Below are 21,585 nucleotides of genomic sequence, written 5' to 3' on the forward strand. Positions count from 1 at the left end.
CTCTTGCATCACTGACATCAGAACATCTCTTTATTCCTTTTCATATTCAAAGGAAGGCTGGAGGTTTTGCAAATCTTGTCTGAGCACTAAAGAGTTAAAGTTTCACACAACTGCAAGAGTTGGGCCAGGCCCAGGCCATGCCGGGTGAGGGGCAGTGGAGATGTCAATTAGCCTTTTTGGGGCTTGCTGCAGCCCCAAACTGCCCATGGTCACTCTTGCTTCCCAGACAGGGGCCCGCTGCCTCCTGTTAGGGGTTGAATTGTTCCCTTTTCTTTCTGTGGAATTTTTCCCATTGTTATGCTAAATATTTGTGGCTACACCTTAGTAGCAATAGTTTTCTCTTGCAGGGGGGTGGGGGATAGGGGGAGACCAGAAAAGGAAAGGTGGGACAGGGGCCTGGGCTCTCGTTTTCGCTCTCGCTTCGCTCGTGGAGTGAGAGGAGGACGGCTAGGGCTCCGATATAGCATCTTCCCTGCCATCCCAGTGCCAAGACCCACGTTCTCTGCTGTCAGACATCGCTCTGCTGCTCTCCCACTTCATCCTACTACCTCCGGACACTCTGCTGAGCACCATGACCGACACAGTGAGGGGGAAGTCACTCCTCCATCCCTCTCACCCCTGGGCCACTGCCGCCATCACTCCAGCCCTCTTCAACTGCACGGGACCTGCCCTGCCCCCACAGCACCGGTAACTGAGCGCAGGGAAAGAGGGCCTGTGGCCAAAAAGGGACTGGAACTGAGCTATACTGTTCTGTTTTGTTGTCAATTTTTATAGCTGTTGTTGTTTCTGCTGTTTTACCTTGTTAGATATCAGTAAAGAACTGTTATTCCTATCCCCATATCTTCTGCCTGAAAGCCTCTGATTTGAAACTATAATAATTAGAAGGGAGGGGGTTGCATTCTGCATCTCAGGAAAGGGGTTCTTGCCTTTCCTTAGCAAAATACCTGTCTTTTAAACCGATACACCTCCCCACGCCACGTGGCGGCTGGGCAGAGCAGGCCCTTCCTAAACTGCTTCTAGCCAGCAGCAGGAACCACCCCTCCTTCCCCCCCCCAGAGCCGCAGGCCCGTGGAGGCGGAAGCTGTGAAGGTTTTATCAACGAGTCTCTCCTCCTTCCGACCATCCGGTCCCCTTGTTTGCAAACGGGGCCCAGTGGCCTCCTGACTCTCCCCTCCCCCTGCATGGGGCGGGGAGCTCGGGTTGGTGTTACCTGCTCAGCCACCAGAAAAACAAAGAGAGTCAGGTCTGGATTACCTCCTTTGAAATGTGTGTTCATGAAGCAAACTAACTTTCTCCAATTAACTGTTGAAAATGTCCCCACCCCCCACAAAAGAAGCCCCTTTAAAGATAATTTCTCTCTGAGTTTCTTCTTCCCAAGTCAAACCAGCACAGCACTGGAGAGACAAATTGATAATGATCAAGCAAGGGAGGTTATACTCCTTAAACTGGCTATAGAAAATTCAAATGAAGACTGTAAGCGTCTCTTGAAATCCCTGCCCCCTGAACCTGAGCCCACATTGCTTCAAATGATAGAAGCCTGTAACTGCTTGGGAACATTGCAGCACATCATGGTAGTCACCAATTAGGCCATGGGGCAAGGCATAGCTGACACTTTTGCTGCCCTCAGATTAGTCCCTGGAAAGCAATTGGTTTGTTTTGGTTGCAGGGAACCTGGGCAGGTTAAAAGGGACTGCCAAAAAGCTGAAATACAAAAATCCAAGATCCCAGATATGTGCCCTCGCTGTAGGAAAGGCCCTCATTTCTCTAATCAATGCAGCAGGGAAACTTCATTCGGAGCAGGGGGCGTCAACGCATGCAGACACAAATCCCACAGCCAACACAGCAACCAGGAGCTACTTTCAGCTTTCAACTGGCCCTGCCCCCACCTACCAGACCGTCATCGAGCTATGTGCAGCCACCTGAGGCAGAGCAGGACTGGACATATCAACAGATAACACAGTAACATTGTCTAACAGCACAGTTTTTTGTCAACCCACAGGAATTTATGGACCCTTGGCACCTGGCTACCATGCCTTGCTCATAGGTAGATCATCTACCTTGATAACAGGGTTGTTTGTGCTGCCAGGAGTCATTGACTCTGACTCAGTTGGGGAGATAAAGATCATAGCTTGGACCCCCCAGCTACCCTGTGTGTTCCTGGCAGAGACCAATATAGCCCAACTCATACCTTTCCTGGCAGCATCCCTATCTGCTCCCCTGATCGCTGAGCAGAGGAGAGGCAGGCTTGGTTCAACAGGAGTCCCACAGATTCTTTAAACACAACTTACATCTCAGCACCCCACATGCAAATGCAAAGTGACTCTGAAAGGCAGTAACTGTCCTGGGGTTCAATGCAAAAATGTGTATTCTATCACCATCTGTTGAAATGTGGGAGGGGTGGTGATCCTTATCTCTGTGGGAGATATCCTCTGCTGATGTGCCATCTGATAAAATCAGGGGAATGATCATCGTTATCTTTTCACAACCCATCCTTCCTCCAGAAGATATATTCTGTTAATGGGTCATTAAGTCCTATTGTATGACTGATAAGATTACATCACCCCATTGGGAGATGCCCCAACCAGGGGCAGGAGCCAAGCCTTTCCTACCTAGATAAAAAACTGGGGTTTGGGACTGGAAGGTAGCCCTTTCCACTGGATCCCAGAGGAAAGCTGGACCTTTTCCACATCATCACTGGACCTTCAGAGGAAAACTGCACCCTTCTACAGGAGCACTGCTTCAACTGAACCACATCTGTCATCCAGGAGGATGCAGCCACCATTTATACAGACTGCTACCAACACCCTGACTGACAGGGTGTCAGGTTGTATTCTGACTCTGTCGGTGGTTTTTCTTTTGTATTATTGCATGTATTTTATTTTTTCTCTTTTTTTTCCTATTAAATTGTATCACTGACTTAGAGTCTCTCACTGGTTTTGCTTTCAAACCAACACAGGGACATAATCTTAACAGGCCTTATTGACACTGGTGCAGATCTAACTGTTATCACTAAAAGCCAATGCCCCAGTGATTGGCCATTAACGACTGTGCCTCAGATGCTCTCTGGCTTGGGAGGGAATAGTCAAAGCCTGAAGAGCCAACACTTGGTACAAATTACAGGACCTGAGGGGTGGGTTGCTACAATTAAACCTTTTGTGTTGTCTGTCCCCCTGGTTTTGTGGGGGAGGGATGTGTTAACTCAGTGGGGAATTTTTATGCAGTCAAATTTTGCATAGGGATCACTGGAACATGCGGAACCCTCAAACTGACTTGGAAAACTTCTGAGCCTGTGTGGGTGAGTCATAACCCCTATCATTGCATAAGCTGCACGTATTAACAGAACTGGTTCAGCAACAACTCCAGAAATGGCATATAGTCCCTTCTACCAGCCCGTGGAATTCCCCTGTGTTTGTTATAAAAAAAACCCAAAAAAACAGACAAGTGGCGTTTGCTCCAAGACCTCTGCAAAATTAATTCTGTAATGGAGGAAATGGGAGCTTTGCAGTCTGGGCTCCCCTCTCCTACCATGAGCCCTTGAAATTGACATTTGACAGTCATTGATTTAAAGGATTGTTTTTGCGACATTCCTCTGCATCCTGATGATGCTCCAAAATTTGCTTTATCAGTTCCTAGCACAAATATACAGGCACCCTTGCAGAGATATCACTGGACTGTATTAGCTCAGGGAATGCGGAATTCTCCTACTCTTTGCCAGTGGTATGTAGCTAAGGTCCTCAGTCTTGTTTGTCAACAAATGCCTGATGTTCTTTTGTATCATTACATGGATGATATTCTTGTAGTAACTGAACAACAGGTCATGGAGGAAGCCTTAGCCCTTGCCGCCTAAGCTGTGAATCAGGCGGGACTTTGCATTGCCTTTGAAAAGGTACAAAAACACCGTGGAGGTATTTGGGATGGTGCATTGGAGTCCATTCAATTTCTCCCCAAAATCTACAAATTCAGACTAACATTCACACCTTACAGGATGCACAAAAACTTATGGGAGCAATTAACTGGGTGCACTCCTTATTAGGGATCTCAAATGCGAGCTGAGTCCTTTGTTTGAACTAATAAAAGGAGACTCGGACCTTTTGTCACCTAGACGACTCAATTCACAAGTTCAGCAAGTGATGCAGGGTGTTTGTGATGCCTTAGCAAACCAACAGGCTGCACGCTGGGTACCTGAGCTGCCTTTCCTTTTAATAATCTTGCGCTCAGCAAAACAACCCCATGCTTTGATATTTCAATGGGATTCCAATGCACCAGACCCTTTGCTTATCATTGAATGAATTTTTTTTGCCACACCAAGCAATAAAAACCATCAGTACCTGTAGGCAGCGGTTTTTGGTATTAGGGAACTGCTGTGTATATTTTCTGATTCTGTGTTTCAAGCTCCAGTTTGGAGTCCAAGCTGTACCCTTCTCCCTTGCTCGTTTCTGGGGAGCTTTATCCTCCCTCAGGTTCTATCCCTCCCTGGCTCTCCCTTGCCGCAGTCTGTGGGCTGGCTGAAGGCAAAGCCGTGCTTGTGATATTTAAAATTTGCATCAGAATTGCCGTGTGGACTGCCCTGCGGACTCTCTCCGCGGTGGCTGCTGCAGCCTTGGCCTCCTCGCCTCTGGCTGGCCCGCTCTTGCCTGTCCAGGCGGCTGTGGGTCCCCTCCCACCGCTCATCTCCACTCCTCCCGCAGTGGTTTTTGGCACCGCTCCGCTCAAGGCAGAAATCGGCTGTGCCTATCCCAGCTCCCTGGTTTGCACTGGGACTGTTTTTTGCTCTGTCGGTGGCGGCAACGATGTAAGTACTACTGAAATTGCCCCGCTAGGACCGTGGTGCCTGCTCCCTGCAGAAGTGCAGATGTTTGAACTGCAGACTGCTGCGCAGTTTGTACTGAGTGGGGTCAGGCCGTCCCTGATTCAGGGCTGTTTCCCAGGGGTCCGAGAGATTTCGGGGGTTCCTCCTCTGTCGGGAGTTGCTCAGCAGGAGCTGAAGGCATCCTCTCCTTTGACTGAGACTTTTTCTGTGGTTTTTTAGGTTTTGTCCCAACTCTCTCTGGATCAGGAGTTAGTAGAGATTTTCCCTGGACTCCACCCACTCCCTTGTTTTCCCCTGTGGCTTGCATTTCAGGAATTTCTGTCATCGGGATAATTTCTTTGTTCTCTGCTTGTGATTTAGATTTATGTGTTACTACTTCATATACCACTCTACGAGCAGAAAGTAATTTTGCAGCTGTATTCCTGAATGTGGCTGCATTATACAATCTGAGGTTTAAAGAGTCCCAGAGAAATGGATTAAACAAGTTTTTCGAGTCCCCATTTGGAAACTGTTCCTGGGCCCATTTTAAAAGATCTTTTAACTGATCTCTGGAGACTTGAATAGGATGATCTTTTACCATGAACTCTATTTGATCCAGAATGTCTCTTTGAGACCTGGACATTATGTTGCCCATTCTTATAGCTTACCCTGAAGACAACAAATCACTCCTACCTTACTGGTAGTCAATTTCTTCTTCGGGTCCCTCCTTTCCGTGAATGACCAGCATCACAGGCTCCTGGTTCACCTCTCACCAGCCTCTAAGAATCTCTGAGCTCCTGCTCACCCCGGGGACTTTTCCAGCTTCCAGCTGCTTACATTATCTTCTTTTCTTCAGGGAGGTCCTTGACTATGAGACTTAACAGGTGTCTTCGTTCCTCACGCATGGCACCACTGTGTATGCGCGGTGCAGGGGCTTTGCACCATAGAATTAGTGGTTTGTAGATCAGCCTCATCTGTTTTCCTTCAGAGCCAGGATTAATAGAAACATGATTGAAACAGTTTTTCTCGTGTTTGGGCTTGGATGTTTATTATATCTTATCAGAAAGTACAGAGAGTATGACAGCACTTCCAGCTCCTTGCTAGAAGCGAGGAAAAATGGCTACAGAGGCAACTGCTACAAGATCTTTTAAGATTAAACGGTCCAATAGAGAATTAACACCTATATTATTTATACTTTTGACCCAATAACTAGATTCCCATGACCCTTAGAGTGACACTGACTGACCAACCAGAAACTACTACCTGAAAACCATGAAGAAGGAAGAAGAAAGATGAACAAAGAAAGAGACAATGCCTAAAAACCTCCATCTTGTCCTATATCTATTACTATACTATAAAAACCTCAAATTTTAAACCCATCACCCTGTGAAAGCACACACTTCTAATTCATTACACACTCATGATTTCTACTTCACCACTCATATTTAGAAGCCATCTCCATGGCCTCAGGTCAAAAGCAGTGTTCTCCAGAGGGTCTGTGCCTGAAAGTATAGAAAGCTCAAAAACTCCAGATTTCTGGGATCCAACAAGTACACAACATGAAGCTATGGCACAACTGGTTGTTAAAGCCCAGCAGAGACTCACTTCTCTCGCAGGAGTGGATTTTCCCACTATTTTTATACCTCTTACCACCTTTTATTTTGATTGGATATTTCAGGAATCTGAGGCTATTCAGATGGCCTTTGCTGAATTCAGCAGGCAAATTTCAATACACCCTCCAAAACATAAGGTTTTAACCCCTTTATTTCAATTGATAGAAAAACCAAAGAGAAATGAGGTTCCACTTAAAGCCTTAATGTTTACAGATGGTTCTGGTGGTCTCATAAATCAGTGGTGATATGGAGAGATCCCTCATCTGGTACTTGGAAATCCCATGTGTCCACAGTTAAGGGGTCTCCCCAAATAGTTGAACTAGCTGCTGTTGTCAGAGCTTTTAAAAATTTTTCTGATCCCTTTAATTTGATAAGAGATTCAGCTTATTTTGCAGGAATTGTGATGAGAGTTGAAGCATCAGTTTTGAAAGAGGTTGAAAATTCACAACTCTTTTATTGGTTACAGCTCCTTGTTTTTTCCTTAGAAAATAGAACACCTTCTTACTTTGTTATGCATATTCGATTACATACAGACCTTCCCAGATTTTTGGCTGAAGGGAACAGGCAGGCTGATCTTTTAGCATTGCCTGTACAAAATCCTGTCCTACCTAATAAGATGGAGCAGGCTAAATTGAGTCATTCCTTTTTTCACCAGAATGCTGCTGCTTTGATTCAGAACTTTGGCATTACGAAAGCCCAAGCTTCACCAATTATCACTGTTTGTCCTGACTGTCAAAGGTGTTCTTTTCCCTCTGTTGCAGGAGGTGTTAATCCCCAGGGCTTCAAAGCCTTCAAATCTGGCAGACGTTACCCATTTTTCTGATTTTGACCATTTAAAATACATTCATTCCTCTATTGACGCCTTTTCTGGTGCTCTTTTTGTATCAGCCCATTCAGGGGAAACAGCTAAAGATGTCTGTAGACACTTTACTGCTGCTTTTGCAACTCTTGGTATACCTTCTGAGGTGAAAACAGACAATGGCCCAGCTTATACTTCCCATTGCGATGCTGCCTTTTTTGCTCTATGGGGAATTACTCACAAAACAGCTGTTCCTCATTCCCCATCAGGCCAATCTATCATTGAACGGGCTCACGGTTCTCTCAAGCGTTTCTTAATACAACAGAAAGGGGGGGGGGGGAGATGGCACCCCTGCCGAGAGACTGCAGAAAGCTCTTTATGTTTTTAACTTTTTGAATTGTTCTTTTATGGTCCCCAACCCACAGATTGTTCGACATTTTAATTGTAATACACAATTGCAACATAAGGAAAGGCCCCCTGTTTTAGTAAAGGATCCAGAATCTGATAACATATCAGGGGCCTTATCCTTTGATCACCTGGGGAAGAGGCTTTTCATGTGTCTCCACAGAGAATGGTCCCAAGTGGATTCCAGCAAAGAATGTGAAGCCATTTTGAGAACCATTGACTGCATCACCTGAGGACCCACCTTTAATACCAATATCACAGGAGGACCCTTGTGAACAGGACCTCGCCACCACATCAGTGCCTGATTAACCTCTAACTGACTTATGCCCTTGGGAAAATGGTTTGGATTACCTAAAGGTATCAGGGTTTACAGGGTTAGGTTGTCCCATGTGAGAGAACCAGTACTGCATACATCATGAGGAGGTTTATACAGTGCACAGTTCACATTTCAAGAGACTGTTCTTGCTTTGGACTGGGAACACCAGGACCCTAGCCAAATAGTTGCTGTCTTTGAGCAGGAACTTGGTGCAGGACTACTCCTCCCCTTTCCTTGTTTAGTCTGTCATACTGGGCATCACCAAGCCTGGATTAAATGCAAATGTGTTGAATGTGCATCTCATAAAAGGTGAGGTGCTTGCTATCACTGTGATCCAGTGAGACACAGCAGAGACAACAGCACAAATTCAACAGCTAGTGTGTGAGTATAAGTTTGGTTTACCTGAACAATTGGAAATTACTCCAGAGCAGTGGCTTACTGCCACTGAGAATAAGAAAAACAATGACTTCCCAAATATTATGGTATTTACTGGGAATTGTTTCTAGTGCTCAGACCTGGCCTGTTAACCAACCAAAAACAAATGTATGGGTAACCTTAGCAAATGTTACAGGACAAGATACATTGTGTTTGGCCACTGCATCTCCAGATAATCCCTTTTCAACCTGCCTTATTGCTCTGCCCCTAGACAATTTGCCTTGCCTGCCTCAGGCAAATACAGTGTTGCAAAACAGCAATCATGCTGACACCTGGGAGCAGTGGACCCCTTATCTTTCCATGGCATCCCTTGAGCCTCAAGAGTTAGAACTTTTGGGCTCAGTGAAAATGGATCTTTGTGTAAGGTTTAATTATTCTGGGAAAAATCAGTGTAAGGCTTGGGATGTTTCCCCTCATCACTCTGTGTATAAAAATGCGAGTACTTGGTGTAATTATACATCTAGGATAATTTCTCACTCTACCAATGTTCCTTTACTTTTACCTCCTGGAGTATTTTTAATTTGTGGGGATAGGGCTTGGCCTGCAATCCCATCACATTAAAGGAGGACCATGTAGCCTTGGGTGATTATCCCTTTTAACCCCAAACACGTCCATAATTTTTCAACATAAATATCCCTCTAAAATCAAGAGAACCTTACATGCTTTTGACAAAGATTGTGATAACCAGCTTGATTTTTGGTCTAGGGGACAGCGATGGGCAGCATCATTTTTTACCCCTGGTGTAGCAGCAGCAAAAGCCTTAGGTTTACTCAACCAATTAGGCTGTTGGCTAGCTAAACAAACTAATGCTACATCCTTAGCATTAACAGGACTTTTAACTGATGTTGATTCTGTTAGACATGCTACTTTTCAAAATAGAGCAGCAATAGATTTTTCCTTTTAGCACAGGGACATGGGTGTGATGAATTCAATGGGATGTGTTGCCTTAACCTTTCTGACTACTTCCAGTCCATGTATGCCAGCATTCAAGCCCTGAAAGAGGGTGGAAACAAACTGCAAGTAGATGATGGGTGTGACTAGCTAAATCGACTCCTGAGACACTGAGGACTCACTGGCTGGGTTATGAACTTGAAGAAAGTAGGCTTATATGTATTAGGCATTATATTATGCATTGTAGTAGTTATTCCTTGTATTTTATAGTGTGAAAAATTTAATAGACAAGTGACTTAATAGTGTATTTTTGGTTGAAAAAAAAAAGGGGAGATGTGGTAACTGAGACTGATAGTACTGTGGATTTGATTGGCATGTGCAGTTTGATGGCCAGGATGCCTTGGCAAGAGCAAACAGAGCTTTGAAGATTACAAGAAGATTGAATCAAGTCTGGCTTACAGGAAATAAGATTTAACTAAGTAGAAATGTAAGGTTTGTCTGTGTGATGTTTGGCTAAATGAGTGTAATAGAAAATTGCTAGTCTTCCTGAGAATGGTATGTAGGCATATGTAGCTCACAGTAAAATTTGAATTCTGATCACAAATCAGTAGTCCTCGTCTCTCTCTCAATCGTTGATACATAAATGTTTTCCATTTTGGACAAAGCTGCTCCCATCAGCAAACAATTCCCAATCAGGTCTTTCCAAGGGTCAGTCTCCTAAGGTCTGCTGGAACACACTTCTGTAGTCTGTAAGCAATCATGTTCTGGGGTTCCTTCTACTAGTTGGGCAGATAAGAACATAGCAGGGTTAATGATAGAAGTCATTTTGACTGTCACATCATCTTGCTCTACCAAGACTACCTGGTAGTTTAGCATCTGGCTAGGAGATAGCCAGTGGCCCCCTTGATGTCTAAAGTTTTTAGCTTTTATGTATTCTTCATGTGTTTGTAGCTTTGTAGACTGTTAAATGCCTAGGTATAACTTCTAGTACTTTTCCAGCTTTCTTTCCCACAGTGAACAAACACATATTGATGCACTCCTAAAATTTTGTTTAGTCTTGCCTGTCAGTTTACCAAGGACTTCTTTTTTGTACCATGTAATCATAGACATAATAAAGGTAGGGTAGGATGTCAGGGGGAGAGCTCCAATAGGGCAGAATCCAGGAGACAAATTACTTAACCAACTGCTCCTCTAATTGGAAAATATTAGCTAGATTGTCTAATTGCCTGATCTTATAAAATTGTATTAATATAATTTGGGGCATGTTTTTCACCATATTGTGTACCTGAAGGCTTTAAAGTAGTGGTTTGCTTTTATAATATCATTCTAATGTCTGGAAAAGTGTGTGTTCTATTTCCAGGCATCACCCTTTTTGCTCGAGTACTGACTTCACCATATGTGGTACATAAACAACAATGCTTTGTCCCAAAGTCAGTTTTCAAGCTTCCTGGATCAAGAGAACAGTAGCTGCTACGGCCCTCAGACAACTAGGCCAGCCTTGGCTGACATTATCTAGTTGCTTTGAAAAGGAAGCCACAGCCCACCTCTGGTTCCCTAGGAAATGTGACAGCACTCCCAGCGCTATGTTTTGTCTTTCATAGGTAAATAGTTCAAACAGGAGAATGGGATCTGGGAGTCCCAAAACAGGGGCCTGCATAAGGACTCACTTGAGTTGTAAAAAGGCAGCCCATGGATCATCAGTCCAGACTATAAAGTCCTTCTGAGCCGTCTTCAAGGGCTCATACAGTGGCTTTACCAGCAGCCCATAATTGATGATCCACAGACAACACCATCTGACCATCCTGAGAAAGGCACACAACTCTCTTACCATTTGTGGCTGTGGGAGTTGGCAAATTGCTTCTTTTCATTCCTGTCCCAACTGCCTTTGTCCTTGGAGTATATCAAATCCCAAACAGGTTACTGTTGGATCCTAGAAACCTGGGTTGTTTGAGCTTTCTGTGCTTTCTGACACTGACCCTCTGGAGAGCACTGTTTTTGACCTGAGGTCTTGGAGAAGGCTTCCAAATTTGAGTGATGGAGTTAAAGTCATGGGTGTGTAGCTAAATAGAAGTGTGTGATTTCACATGGTGAAGGGTTTTAAATTTGAGATTTTTATAATATAGTAATAGGTATGGGACAAGATGGAGGTTTTTGGGTGGTCTCTCTTTTCGGTGTTCTTCCTCCTTCTTCTTCATGTTTTCAGGTAGTAGTTTCTGGTTGGACAGTCAGTGCTGCACTGCCGGTCACAGGAGTTTGTTTATTGGGTCAAAAGTATAAATAATATAGGTGTTAATTCTCTATTGGACTGTTTAGATTTAAGAGACTTGTAGCTAGCTAGATTTGTCTGCATTTTGCTTGCTTTTAGCTGGTCACTAGAAATGTTGCTGAACTTTCTGTACTTTAGATAAGATTTAATAAACAACCAAGCCAGAACATGAGAAAATTCGTTTCCTTTGTGTTTTTTAATCCTGGCTCTGAGTGAAGACAGAAGAAACTTCAGACAAGCCACTAATTAAGTGGTGCAAGCACCACACCGTTACAGATTACTGTGGTCTGGACTATTTGTGCTTTGTCTTTGGATACTCTATATCTACTTAGTCCCAGAAAATTCAACAATGCCACAGTTTGATCCCAACATTGCTGTTCAGTTTCAGTGGCTATCAGAATGTAATCTACATACTGTAACAAGATTCCAATGAGGTTCTGATTTTTCCATTCCTCCAGTTATTTTGCCAATTGATTTCTGAATTTGCTGGGACTATTTGTAAACCCCTGAGGTACAACTGTCCAAGTCAGTTGGGTTCTTCTCCTTGTGTTTGGATTTTCCCATCCAAAAGCAAAAAGCTCTTGACTTTCAATACTCAAAGGGATACAGAAAAAGGCATCTTTCAAATCTAATGCTGTAAACCATTTCAATTTTTCGCTCAATTTTATTAGCAAGGTTTAAAGTTTTGCTACAGGTGTATATCTTCTTCTATCTTATTTATGGCTCTAACGTCCTGTACCAGCTCATAATCCTTTCCATTTGCTTTTCTAATTGGAAAAATAGGAGTATTAAATTTGGATTTGCATTCCTTCAATAGGCCATATTTTATAAATTTTTCCACAAGGGATAATAACCCTTACAACTTTCTATTTTCAAAGGATATTGCTTTTGCCTTACTGGTCCTGCTCCAGCTTTCAATTTAATCCCTACAGACTTTGCTCTTTTGGATCACCCAGGCACCTCTCCAGCCCAGACTATTGGAATCATTGCATCCTGAAGTGATACTGGCAGATGGATCATGTCCAATTTCAGAGACTGTAGTGCAAAAATAGAGGCTTCCACATAATTAGGTTCTGGAATAATACCCTTTATTTTTCCATTTTTAAATTTGATTTCAGCATTTAGTTTTTCCAATCTTTCCCAAGGTGAGGCTTTGGTGAATTGGGTAGATACAAAAACTGGTGAGTCATCCATTGTTTTCCTAACTTTTAAAATCAATGGGTTTGAAAAATGACTGAGTTTCATGATTCGTTGTTGCATCAACAATTGTTATAGAATCATTACTCAAGTTTCCTTTTACTGTATTTAGCACAGAGTAGCTAGCTCCCGTATCTACTAAAAATTCTATCTCATTTACCTCCTCATTTCCTATCTTAGCTGTAAGTAGAGGTTCTGCCAGGGCAGAATCCTCCGGTCTCCCTCAGTCATCATCAGCGACAGGCATGAGGAGGGGGCTTTTATGTTTCAACTGCAGGCAATCCTTTTTCCAATGCCTTTCTCACAGTATGCACACTGAGGAATACAAAGTCTCCTGGGGAGGGGGGGGGCTTTCAAGGGAGGTTGTCCACACACTCATCCCCTTCCTTTCTGCAGGGGCCAATTCCTTTGGAAATTCCTTCCATAACTGCAAATACTTTTTGTTTAGTTATTTTTCACTGTTTTCCTTTATTCTGATAAACTCCCCAAGCAACATCTAACAGCTTCCCTAAATCATAATGGTCTTTTCCCTGAGCCTTTTGTAGTTTCCTTCTAATATCATCTGAGGATTGCCCCACAAATATGGGGGCTAAATGAGGTTTTCCTTCCTCTGTTTCCAGATCTATATTAGTATATTTTCAAGCTGTTTCTTTCAGGTGATTCACAAATTTGGTAGGTGATTTATTATGATTCTGCTTAATTTCAAATAATTTTAACTTATTGATAGCCTCTGTCATGGCATGTCTAATTCCATACAGTATCTATTGTTGATATCTATTTAATTTCTCTGTAAACATGGGCACATTAGGGTCTCACTCAGGCTCCATGGTGGGAAAATAATGTCCAATGTACACAGCAAGTTACCTGTCAAAATTTGCTCTTCCACAAACCTCCTACTGGTTTTAACAACCATCTCTTTTCATAACATCAAACATTTCTAACATAGCATCTATATCCTTCCAGTCCAGATCCTGAGTTTTAACCATAATTTCAAATGCTTTTGCCATTTTGTCTAGGCCATCTCAGTAAGTACCAGCCATCAACTTCCAATTTTTAAGGTGCATTATTGAAAACAGAACTTTTACTGTGATTGGACCATCCATACTTGCCACCTGACAGAGGGGAGCTGCTACCACATCTCTGTGTTTAGACCTAGTTCTCCCTTCAATAGGACTAAAACCCTCTGCTCCTTGATACATCCTCTCTATCCTCTCTATTTTCTCTTCTAGACATGCTAAATCTGCCTCTTTATGTGCCAGTTCCCTCAAAAGAACAGTCTTGGCCGCCTGATTATCCATTCCTCCATCCAACCTGCAATTAGAACTGACTATAAGATCTAAATTTTCTTCCTTATTGGGGAGATATTTAGAACAAATTTGTCCTATGATGCGCGTAGAAAAACAATGTTTTAACCATTTTCCTCTATTCTCCTTTTCAAGAGCCAGCACAAAAGGATTTGAAGGGGCTGGATTCAAGCCACAAGCTTTCTGCCATTTTTGATGATTCCACAACGTGAAAAACGTATCAGCATACATAACCTCATCTCATTTCTGTTCCTGTCTTAAAAACAACATTAACTGTAACAATGTATTCAAGGTTCCATTTTGTGGCCGCTTTTCTCCAGAGTCTAGTTTGTACAACAGCCACCGTTGATTACAATACTTAATCAAATTCACCCTTATAGCTGTTGCCCCAGGGGGCCCGTCAATCTTTCTTCAAGGTCACAAAATGCAACCTATGATGGCGAACAGCTGGTCTGTAAGCCTCATAAAGGGCACTATGCCAGCCAAGCCCTGACGAGAACGTAAGCAGGTAGCTATTGGCCAGTGAGCTGGGTGGTAACCAAATCATAGCCAATTAAGTTCAAACATGGAGTCTTTTGAATAGGCTATATAAGAGCTGCGCACGCCATTAAATCTCTCTCTGCCACATGAATTCCGATGTTGTGTTGTCTCTCCATCTCCCCCAACCGCGACATTTGGTGAGCTCCCTGACGTGATGATGATAACTAAGCCACTATAAAAGAAAGGAGACGGAGCACCAGAGACGGACAGCCAAGAGCTGTGAGGGAAAATACAGCCAGAGCTGCAAAAGAAAAGCAATCAGAGCTGTGAGAGAAAAACAGCCTGGAGACCTGTGTGAGGAAGGTAGTCAGAGAGCTGCTGACAGTCAAAGAGCTGTGATCATCCAGATGAGGACATAAAAAGGGTGAGCCACTGCTGGGGACATGGGTGGTCAAATTTCGGCAGAGGACCAAGCTATAGGGAATATTTGAACTCTGATCTTAAGTAAAAGAGGGGTTGAGCACCATGAAAATGCTCTAGAGACTTTACTACAGTTTTGCAAGAGCCACGGTGTAGAAATCACTACAGATGCCACCTTTAGTGTTAAAATCTGGGAACAAGTTGGCCAACTGATTTTTGATTCTGCCTCTAGAGGCAACAAAATTGCTCTAAGTGTTTACCTGGAGGACATTGATGGACACGTTAAAATTGATAAAAGCCTAGAGAAACCTGGAACCTGAGCTAGCAAGGGAAGAGTATGAAGACACAAGCACTTTCCTGTCCCCCATCCCAAGCCTGTGTGACCAGCTCACAGGGACAGCAAGAGGCTCAGCTGGAATGGATGTTTCCACAGACAATGCAATAACTATAGACTCATTAAGGGTGCATAAAGTCCCCCTTGAGGCCCATGGGCCTATAGAGAAAGGACTGAGTGCACTATTGTTAGGAAGGTCAAGTGCAATGTTACAAGGCATATTTGTTTGTCCAGGTGTTATAGATGCTGACTACATGGGACAGATTTGTGCCATGGTGTCAACACCTACCCCTCCTGTGACTACCCCAGCTAAAACTCGCATTGCCCAACTCATTCCTTTTAAGTCTTGTGTTTCTAAAACAGATTCAAAGCTATGAGGAGACGGAGGCTTTGGATCGACAGGAGAGCCTCAAGTGTACTGGACCCAGGTCGTTTACGATCAGAGATCAAACATGGATTGTACACTTACAGTGCCTCAGGCAACTCCTTCCCACATTAAGGTTAGTGGGATGATTAACACTGGAGCAGATGTCACCATCATAACTGCTAACACATGGACCCAATCCTGGCCTACCACAGCTGTGGGATCTGCTGTTACTGGCCTTGGGGGCACCACACAGTTACTTAAGCAGTAAACCAGTGTTAGTCAAGAATCCAGAGGGACAGACAGCCACAGTCTGTCCCTATGTCACTGCTGTGACACTCAACTTGTGGGGAAGGGATGTTTTGTCAGCGTGTGGAGTTCGGGTAGGAATGGATTTTTAACAGGGGCCACTGTGCTGAAGGGTGTAAAGCACCCTACATTAGCTTTGAAATGGCTTACTGACCAACCTGTGTGGGTTGCTCATAGCCCCTTGAAAGAGAAAAATTAAGCACCCTAAAATCCTTGGTTCAAGAACAATTGGCTCAAGGACACATAGAGCCATTGACAAGCCCATGGAACACCCCTGTGTTTGTAATCAGAAAGAAATCTGGTAAATGGAGGTTGCTCCATGATTTAAGAAAAATTAATGCTATTATAGAAAGTATGGGTGCTTTTACAGCCTGGGATGCCATCTCCTACCATGATACCTGCTAAGTGGAACATTTTGATTGTTGATTTAAAATACAGGTTTTTTACTATTCCTTTGGACTCTGATGATATCCCAAAGTTTGCATTCACAGTGCCTTCCATCAATAATGCAGCGCCAGTCAAGCGATAAGAATGGAAAGCGTTGCCACAGGGTATGAAAAATAGTCCAATGATCTACCAATGGTATGTTACACAGACACTCTCCATAGTGAGGGAACAATTCCCAGGAGCATACTGTTACCATTATATGGATGACATATTGATAGCAACCCCAACAAAAGAAGGCCTTGTGCAGATTCAGCCAAAATTGATGCAAGCACTACAAGAGTTTGGGCTGCAAGTTGCACCAGAAAAGGTGCAGCAACAACTGCCATGGAAGTACCTCAGAGGTAAAATATTAGATCAAACAATACAGCCACAAACAATTCAATTTTTAACCAAAGTTCAAACCTTGAATGATGCACAAAAACTTTTGGGTATCATAAGCTGGATAAGACACTATTTAGGGTTAACCACTCCACAGTTATCTCCCCTGTTCAATATTCTTAAAGGTGACCTTAAGAGAATTAATTCCATAGGTGAAAACTGCTCTTGAAAAAGTAGAGTGGGCCATAATGAACAGACAAGTTTACTGGATATGTCCTGAAGTTTGTGTTACAGTGTTTATTGTCATTGTTGATTTACACCCTACAGTAATTATTGGTCAATGGGACATAGTGGTCTGACTCACTGCACATTTTAGAATGGATCTTTTTGCCCCATCGACCTAAAAAGACAGCACCGACTATCTTTGAACTAATTGTGTAGTTAATTAGTAAATGCTGTCTAAGGTGTTTGCAGTTAAATGCTAGAGACCCCTCTGTTGGCGGCCTAGTAGGAGCTCTGGCTCTGCAGCCTGTCTATAGAAAACTACCTTAGTTATGTTAAAGGTCTGTTCAAGGTTACCGTGTCCTTGGCTTGACTATAGGAGAAAAACAAGATCATAAATTTTAACGTTGAGATAAGCAAGAACAAAGGAAAAGACATCTGGGGAAGCAAGATCCTGTTTAGTCGACATACCATGTCCACTTCAAAGAGTATCTTACGCAATAACTAGACTGTAGAAAGATAGATCTTAGATGAACCAATAGAATTACTATTAACATATATATGTCTTTTGTGTAACCAATCATACTCTTTGTAACAAACTCTAAGTAACCACTGAAAATGTATAAAAATCATCTCTTTGTTAAAAATAAAGATTCTGCTCTTTGCATTCATATTGAGTGCGTGTTATTGATTCCTGTTCTCCAGCATGAAGACCCCAGCATCTTGGTGACCCCGACGTGATGATCCGAAGGGGCCAGACTGCTTAACAGACGGACTTTTATGTGGAGGGTCTCTGTGCGTGCCGCCTAGGAGAACGTTCACTTCCCGCAGCGGTTGCGACCGGGCGTCCGAGAGAGGTGTGAGTGGCCACTGTCGACCGGTGAGTCGGAGCCTTAGACGGCTGTAAAAAATTTGCGGGATGGGAAACACGGTATCAGCTATCGAGAAGGCTACTGTTGATGCCTTAATGAAACTTGCCCAAAAGAAAGGAGAGACTGTTGATCGGTCTTCGCTCATGAATTTACTGTATTGGGCTAAACGTCGTGGTTTTTTTAAAAGACTCTACCGATGTTTTTAAAGAGACTACTTGGCAAGAAGTCGGGGCAGATTTGTGGGAAGCTATACAAACTGGGAATAAGGAGGCAAAATCATTAGCTCCTACGTACCGGCAGCTGTGCATGTTAATTGAACAAATGGGTGCTGAAATTGAGCTGGAACTCGCAGCACAGACCATGGTCACTGCCGTAGCTGGTAAACTCACCCAAGAGTCTGCTACTGCTCCACCCGCGTATGTGTCAGCCCCTGCGGCCCGTGGCCCCTATGATGATTTAATACCACCCTGGGACCCTACCGATGTTCATAATGTGCCTTCCTTTGCACCCCCGGCACCTACGGCACCCTCTGCGCCCTCGGTACCTACGGCACCCCCAGTAACAACGAGTGTAGCGCCCGCTAATCCCACTAATACTGACCCTGTGTTACATCTGCCCTCACCTCCCACTTTCGACCCAGCGACTGTGCCTCTTCCCTAAGGAACAGAAATGGACACGGACGATTTACAGTCCACACTGCAAAAGCAGACCGAAACCATGCTTGAACTGTTAGGTGAAATGAAGTGGCTTGATAAGGGTTCTAAAAGTAAAACGATTCGGGAAGCATATAAAAAGGCCCATAACGCCATTCTCTCCGGCCTCAAAACTTTAGAGGAAAAATCTTTTTCTGCACCGAATCCTTCTACATCTCAACGCCGTCAGAACATTATCAATTTGGTTAAGGCGGGGGAGTGGGATATGCCTACTGCAAATCAATTTCTAGCATCTAAAGGTTTACCCCCAATAATGCTTTCCAAAATTGAAAACACAAATGTTTCTCATTCTACAGAAAAGGAAGGGACGGGATTGTTAACTACCTTTAATGACTCTTTTCAGCGTTGGTGGAACAAAGGAGGGGAGGGAGGTTCGGGGGGCTCAGAAAGCTCGGGAAGCTCAGGAGGTTCGGGAGGCTCGGCAGGCTAGGGAGGCTCAGGGAAAGGTTCTGACAAAACTTCCATCCCCAAAGACCGTTCTTTTGACATGAATAAGAGGTGGAAAGGAGTGGTAACAAATGCTGAGTTGACGGGAGATTTTCAGTTTGTCTCAGCTCCAGTGGTGCAAGGAACTGGTGGTAATAATGCTTGGCAGCCCTTAGACTGGCAAATGATAGCAAGGGTTCAAAAATCTGTAATGGACTACGGTGTTGATAATCGCTTGGTAAGGCGGCAAGTAGAAGCATTGCTAAAATATCAAGAACTCATCCCTGCCCACCTTACGGCTATGTTTGAGCTTATACTAGGACCTACTAGTTATATGTTATTTTTATCAAAGTGGCAACAAAGATTGGAGCTTAAACAATTAGATAATGTCAATTTGCCGCAAGGTGATCCTCTACGCTTTGCCACGCTAGATGTGCTTATGGGAAATGGTCAATTCATCGATCCACAAAGACAGGCAGCGTTAGGGACTCGCATTCTAGCTCAAAGCAAGTCTGCTGCTTTAGAAGCTTTTAACAGCTTGCCCCAAGTAGGTAAGCCTCGACAACCTTATTTACATATTCAGCAAAAGGAAGATGAATCCTTTTTGTCTTTTGTGGACAGGATTAAAGAAGGAGTAGAGGCAGCACCAGATGTCCCTCCTGATATGAAAGATACTTTAGTAAAAGAAATAGCTATGCAAAATGCAAATGCCACCTGCAAGCGATTATTAGCAGCATTACCAGCTCATATGACAATAATACAAATGATTGAACAATGTTCACGAGCCCCTTTAGAAATTGAAAAGGACAAAGCTCGAATTCATGCTGCTGCTTTAGCTGCAGCCATTACTCAAGCACACAAGCAAGGGAACGGGGACAAAGGCCCTCCCAATACATGCTATAATTGCGGTCATACTGGACATATTAGAAAGCATTGTCCTTCAAGTTTGGCAAAACAACAACAAAATAACAATATGAACCTCACATCTACATCATTTGTCGGCACTTGCGGCCGATGCGAAAAGTTTGGCCACAAGGCAAATGAATGCCGATCCAAATTTAAAAAGGATGGGACACCGTTGGCGGGAAACGAGATGTGCCGCGAGGGAGGCGCGGCGAACAAAAAGAACCCCTCAGTAGCCATGGCTGTCTCTACAACATGCTCCTCGCCACAAAAAGGAGTGCTGGAGTCGATTTGGTAACTAGAGACTCCGTGACTATTTTTGATGATTCTGTTACCATCATCGATAGCACTACCAAAGGTCCACTAGGTGGCGGTATGGCCGCATTATTGCTAGGGAGATTGTCGGCCACTTTAGACGGCATTTTCATTTTACCTGGTGTAATTGATGCTGATTATAGTGGTATTATCAGAATAGTAGTGAAAGTCTTTTCCCCACCAATGTTCATTCCACAAGGTAGTGTAATTGCTCAACTTGTTCCTTTTCTTCCCCAGGTTCCAACAACTACTAATTCACAAAGATCTGGTGGTTTTGGTAGTACCGGACCCTTAATTGCCTTTGCTCAAGTCATGACTAGTGATAGACCGACCCGGCAAGTAACCGTAAAATTGTATTGTGATAATCTCGATGATTCCGAAATGCTTGAACATTCAACGATGCTAGACACTGGGTCAGACGTCACCATAATACCATTAACTGCTTGGCCTCAGCAGTGGCCCACTACACTCTTAAATGAGCAAATCTTAGGAGTTGCTGGAACCACCCGTACTTTACAAAGTCAGGAATTCATAGAAATTACTGATAAAGAGGGAAACAAGGCTGTAGTAAAACCTTATGTACTAGACACTCCTCTTTGGATCCTTGGTAGAGACACACTTAGTCAATGGAATGTCATCTTAACCAACCAACATTTTCAGGGGCGGCCACTGAGCTGATAGGTGCTCGACCCACTATACAACTAACATGGAAATCAGACCAACCAGTATGGGTGGCTCAGTGGCCCATCACTAAAGATAAATTAGAGCATCTCCATTCATTAGTACAAGAACAATTAGCCTTTGGTCATTTACAACCTTCTATGAGTCCCTGGAATACCCCCGTTTTTGTTATACAAAAAAAGTCAGGAAAATGGAGATTTTTACATGACTTAAGGGCAGTCAATAATCAAATGCACTCTTTAGGAATTCTGCAACCAGGTTTGCCATTGCCAGCTGGTTTACCAAAAAAACTATCACCTGTTTATTATTGATATCAAAGATTGCTTTTTTAGCATTCTGTTGCACCCTGAAGATACCAAACGATTTGCATTTAGTGTGCCCTCCATTAATCACAGTGCACCTATGAAAAGATATGAGTGGGTGGTACTCCCTCAAGGTATGAAAAATAGTCCTACAATTTGTCAATGGTTTGTAGACCAAGCCTTACATCAATGGAGACTTAACAATCCAAATTTTCTAACATATGATTATATGGATGACATTTTAGTCGCAAGTGAATTTCCATTACCGCACTTAAAACAAAAGGAATTATTGCTAGAGTTAGAAAAGTGGGGATTGAAAGTGGCAGAAGAAAAGGTGCAATTCTCCGACCCTTGGTCTTATTTGGGCTTTAAAATAACACAAGCTCGCTTTGTGCCTCAAAAGGTAACTTTACATGCAAATATTGAAACAGTCAATGATGTGCAAAAGCTTCTAGGAGACATTC

The 21,585-nt window shown here is 43.4% G+C and overlaps 1 protein-coding gene and 1 long non-coding RNA gene across 2 annotated transcripts; both read left to right on the top strand.

Moving 5' to 3' along the window:
- The first annotated feature begins 14,483 nt into the window (after positions 1 to 14,483).
- LOC148220407 (uncharacterized) lies at positions 14,484 to 17,927 on the top strand. The gene is made up of 3 exons (XR_015799038.1): positions 14,484 to 14,919; positions 15,613 to 15,749; positions 17,615 to 17,927. It is a non-coding gene; the product is annotated as an uncharacterized LOC148220407 (long non-coding RNA).
- A 175-nt stretch (positions 17,928 to 18,102) lies between these two features.
- On the top strand, positions 18,103 to 20,607 carry LOC148220408 (endogenous retrovirus group K member 8 Gag polyprotein-like). Its single transcript, XM_088155544.1, has 2 exons — positions 18,103 to 18,321; positions 18,925 to 20,607. Exons 1-2 carry the CDS (start codon positions 18,103 to 18,105, stop codon positions 20,119 to 20,121), a joined length of 1,416 nt encoding a protein of 471 aa, XP_088011670.1. The 3' UTR covers positions 20,122 to 20,607.
- The last annotated feature ends 978 nt before the right edge of the window (positions 20,608 to 21,585 follow it).

This window comes from Sturnus vulgaris, chromosome W, assembly GCF_052056855.1.
Source record: "Sturnus vulgaris isolate bStuVul1 chromosome W, bStuVul1.hap1, whole genome shotgun sequence".
Taxonomy (NCBI): Eukaryota; Metazoa; Chordata; class Aves; order Passeriformes; family Sturnidae; genus Sturnus; species Sturnus vulgaris.

What these genes read in the sequence shown, in the direction of transcription:
- LOC148220408 (XM_088155544.1), top strand. Translation starts at nt 18,103, where the DNA reads ATGGGTGCTGAAATTGAGCTGGAACTCGCAGCACAGACCATGGTCACT. An exon ending in CGGCACCCTCTGCGCCCTCG is followed by an intron (nt 18,322 to 18,924) that starts GTACCTACGGCA and finishes TCGGCAGGCTAG; the next exon opens with GGAGGCTCAGGGAAAGGTTC.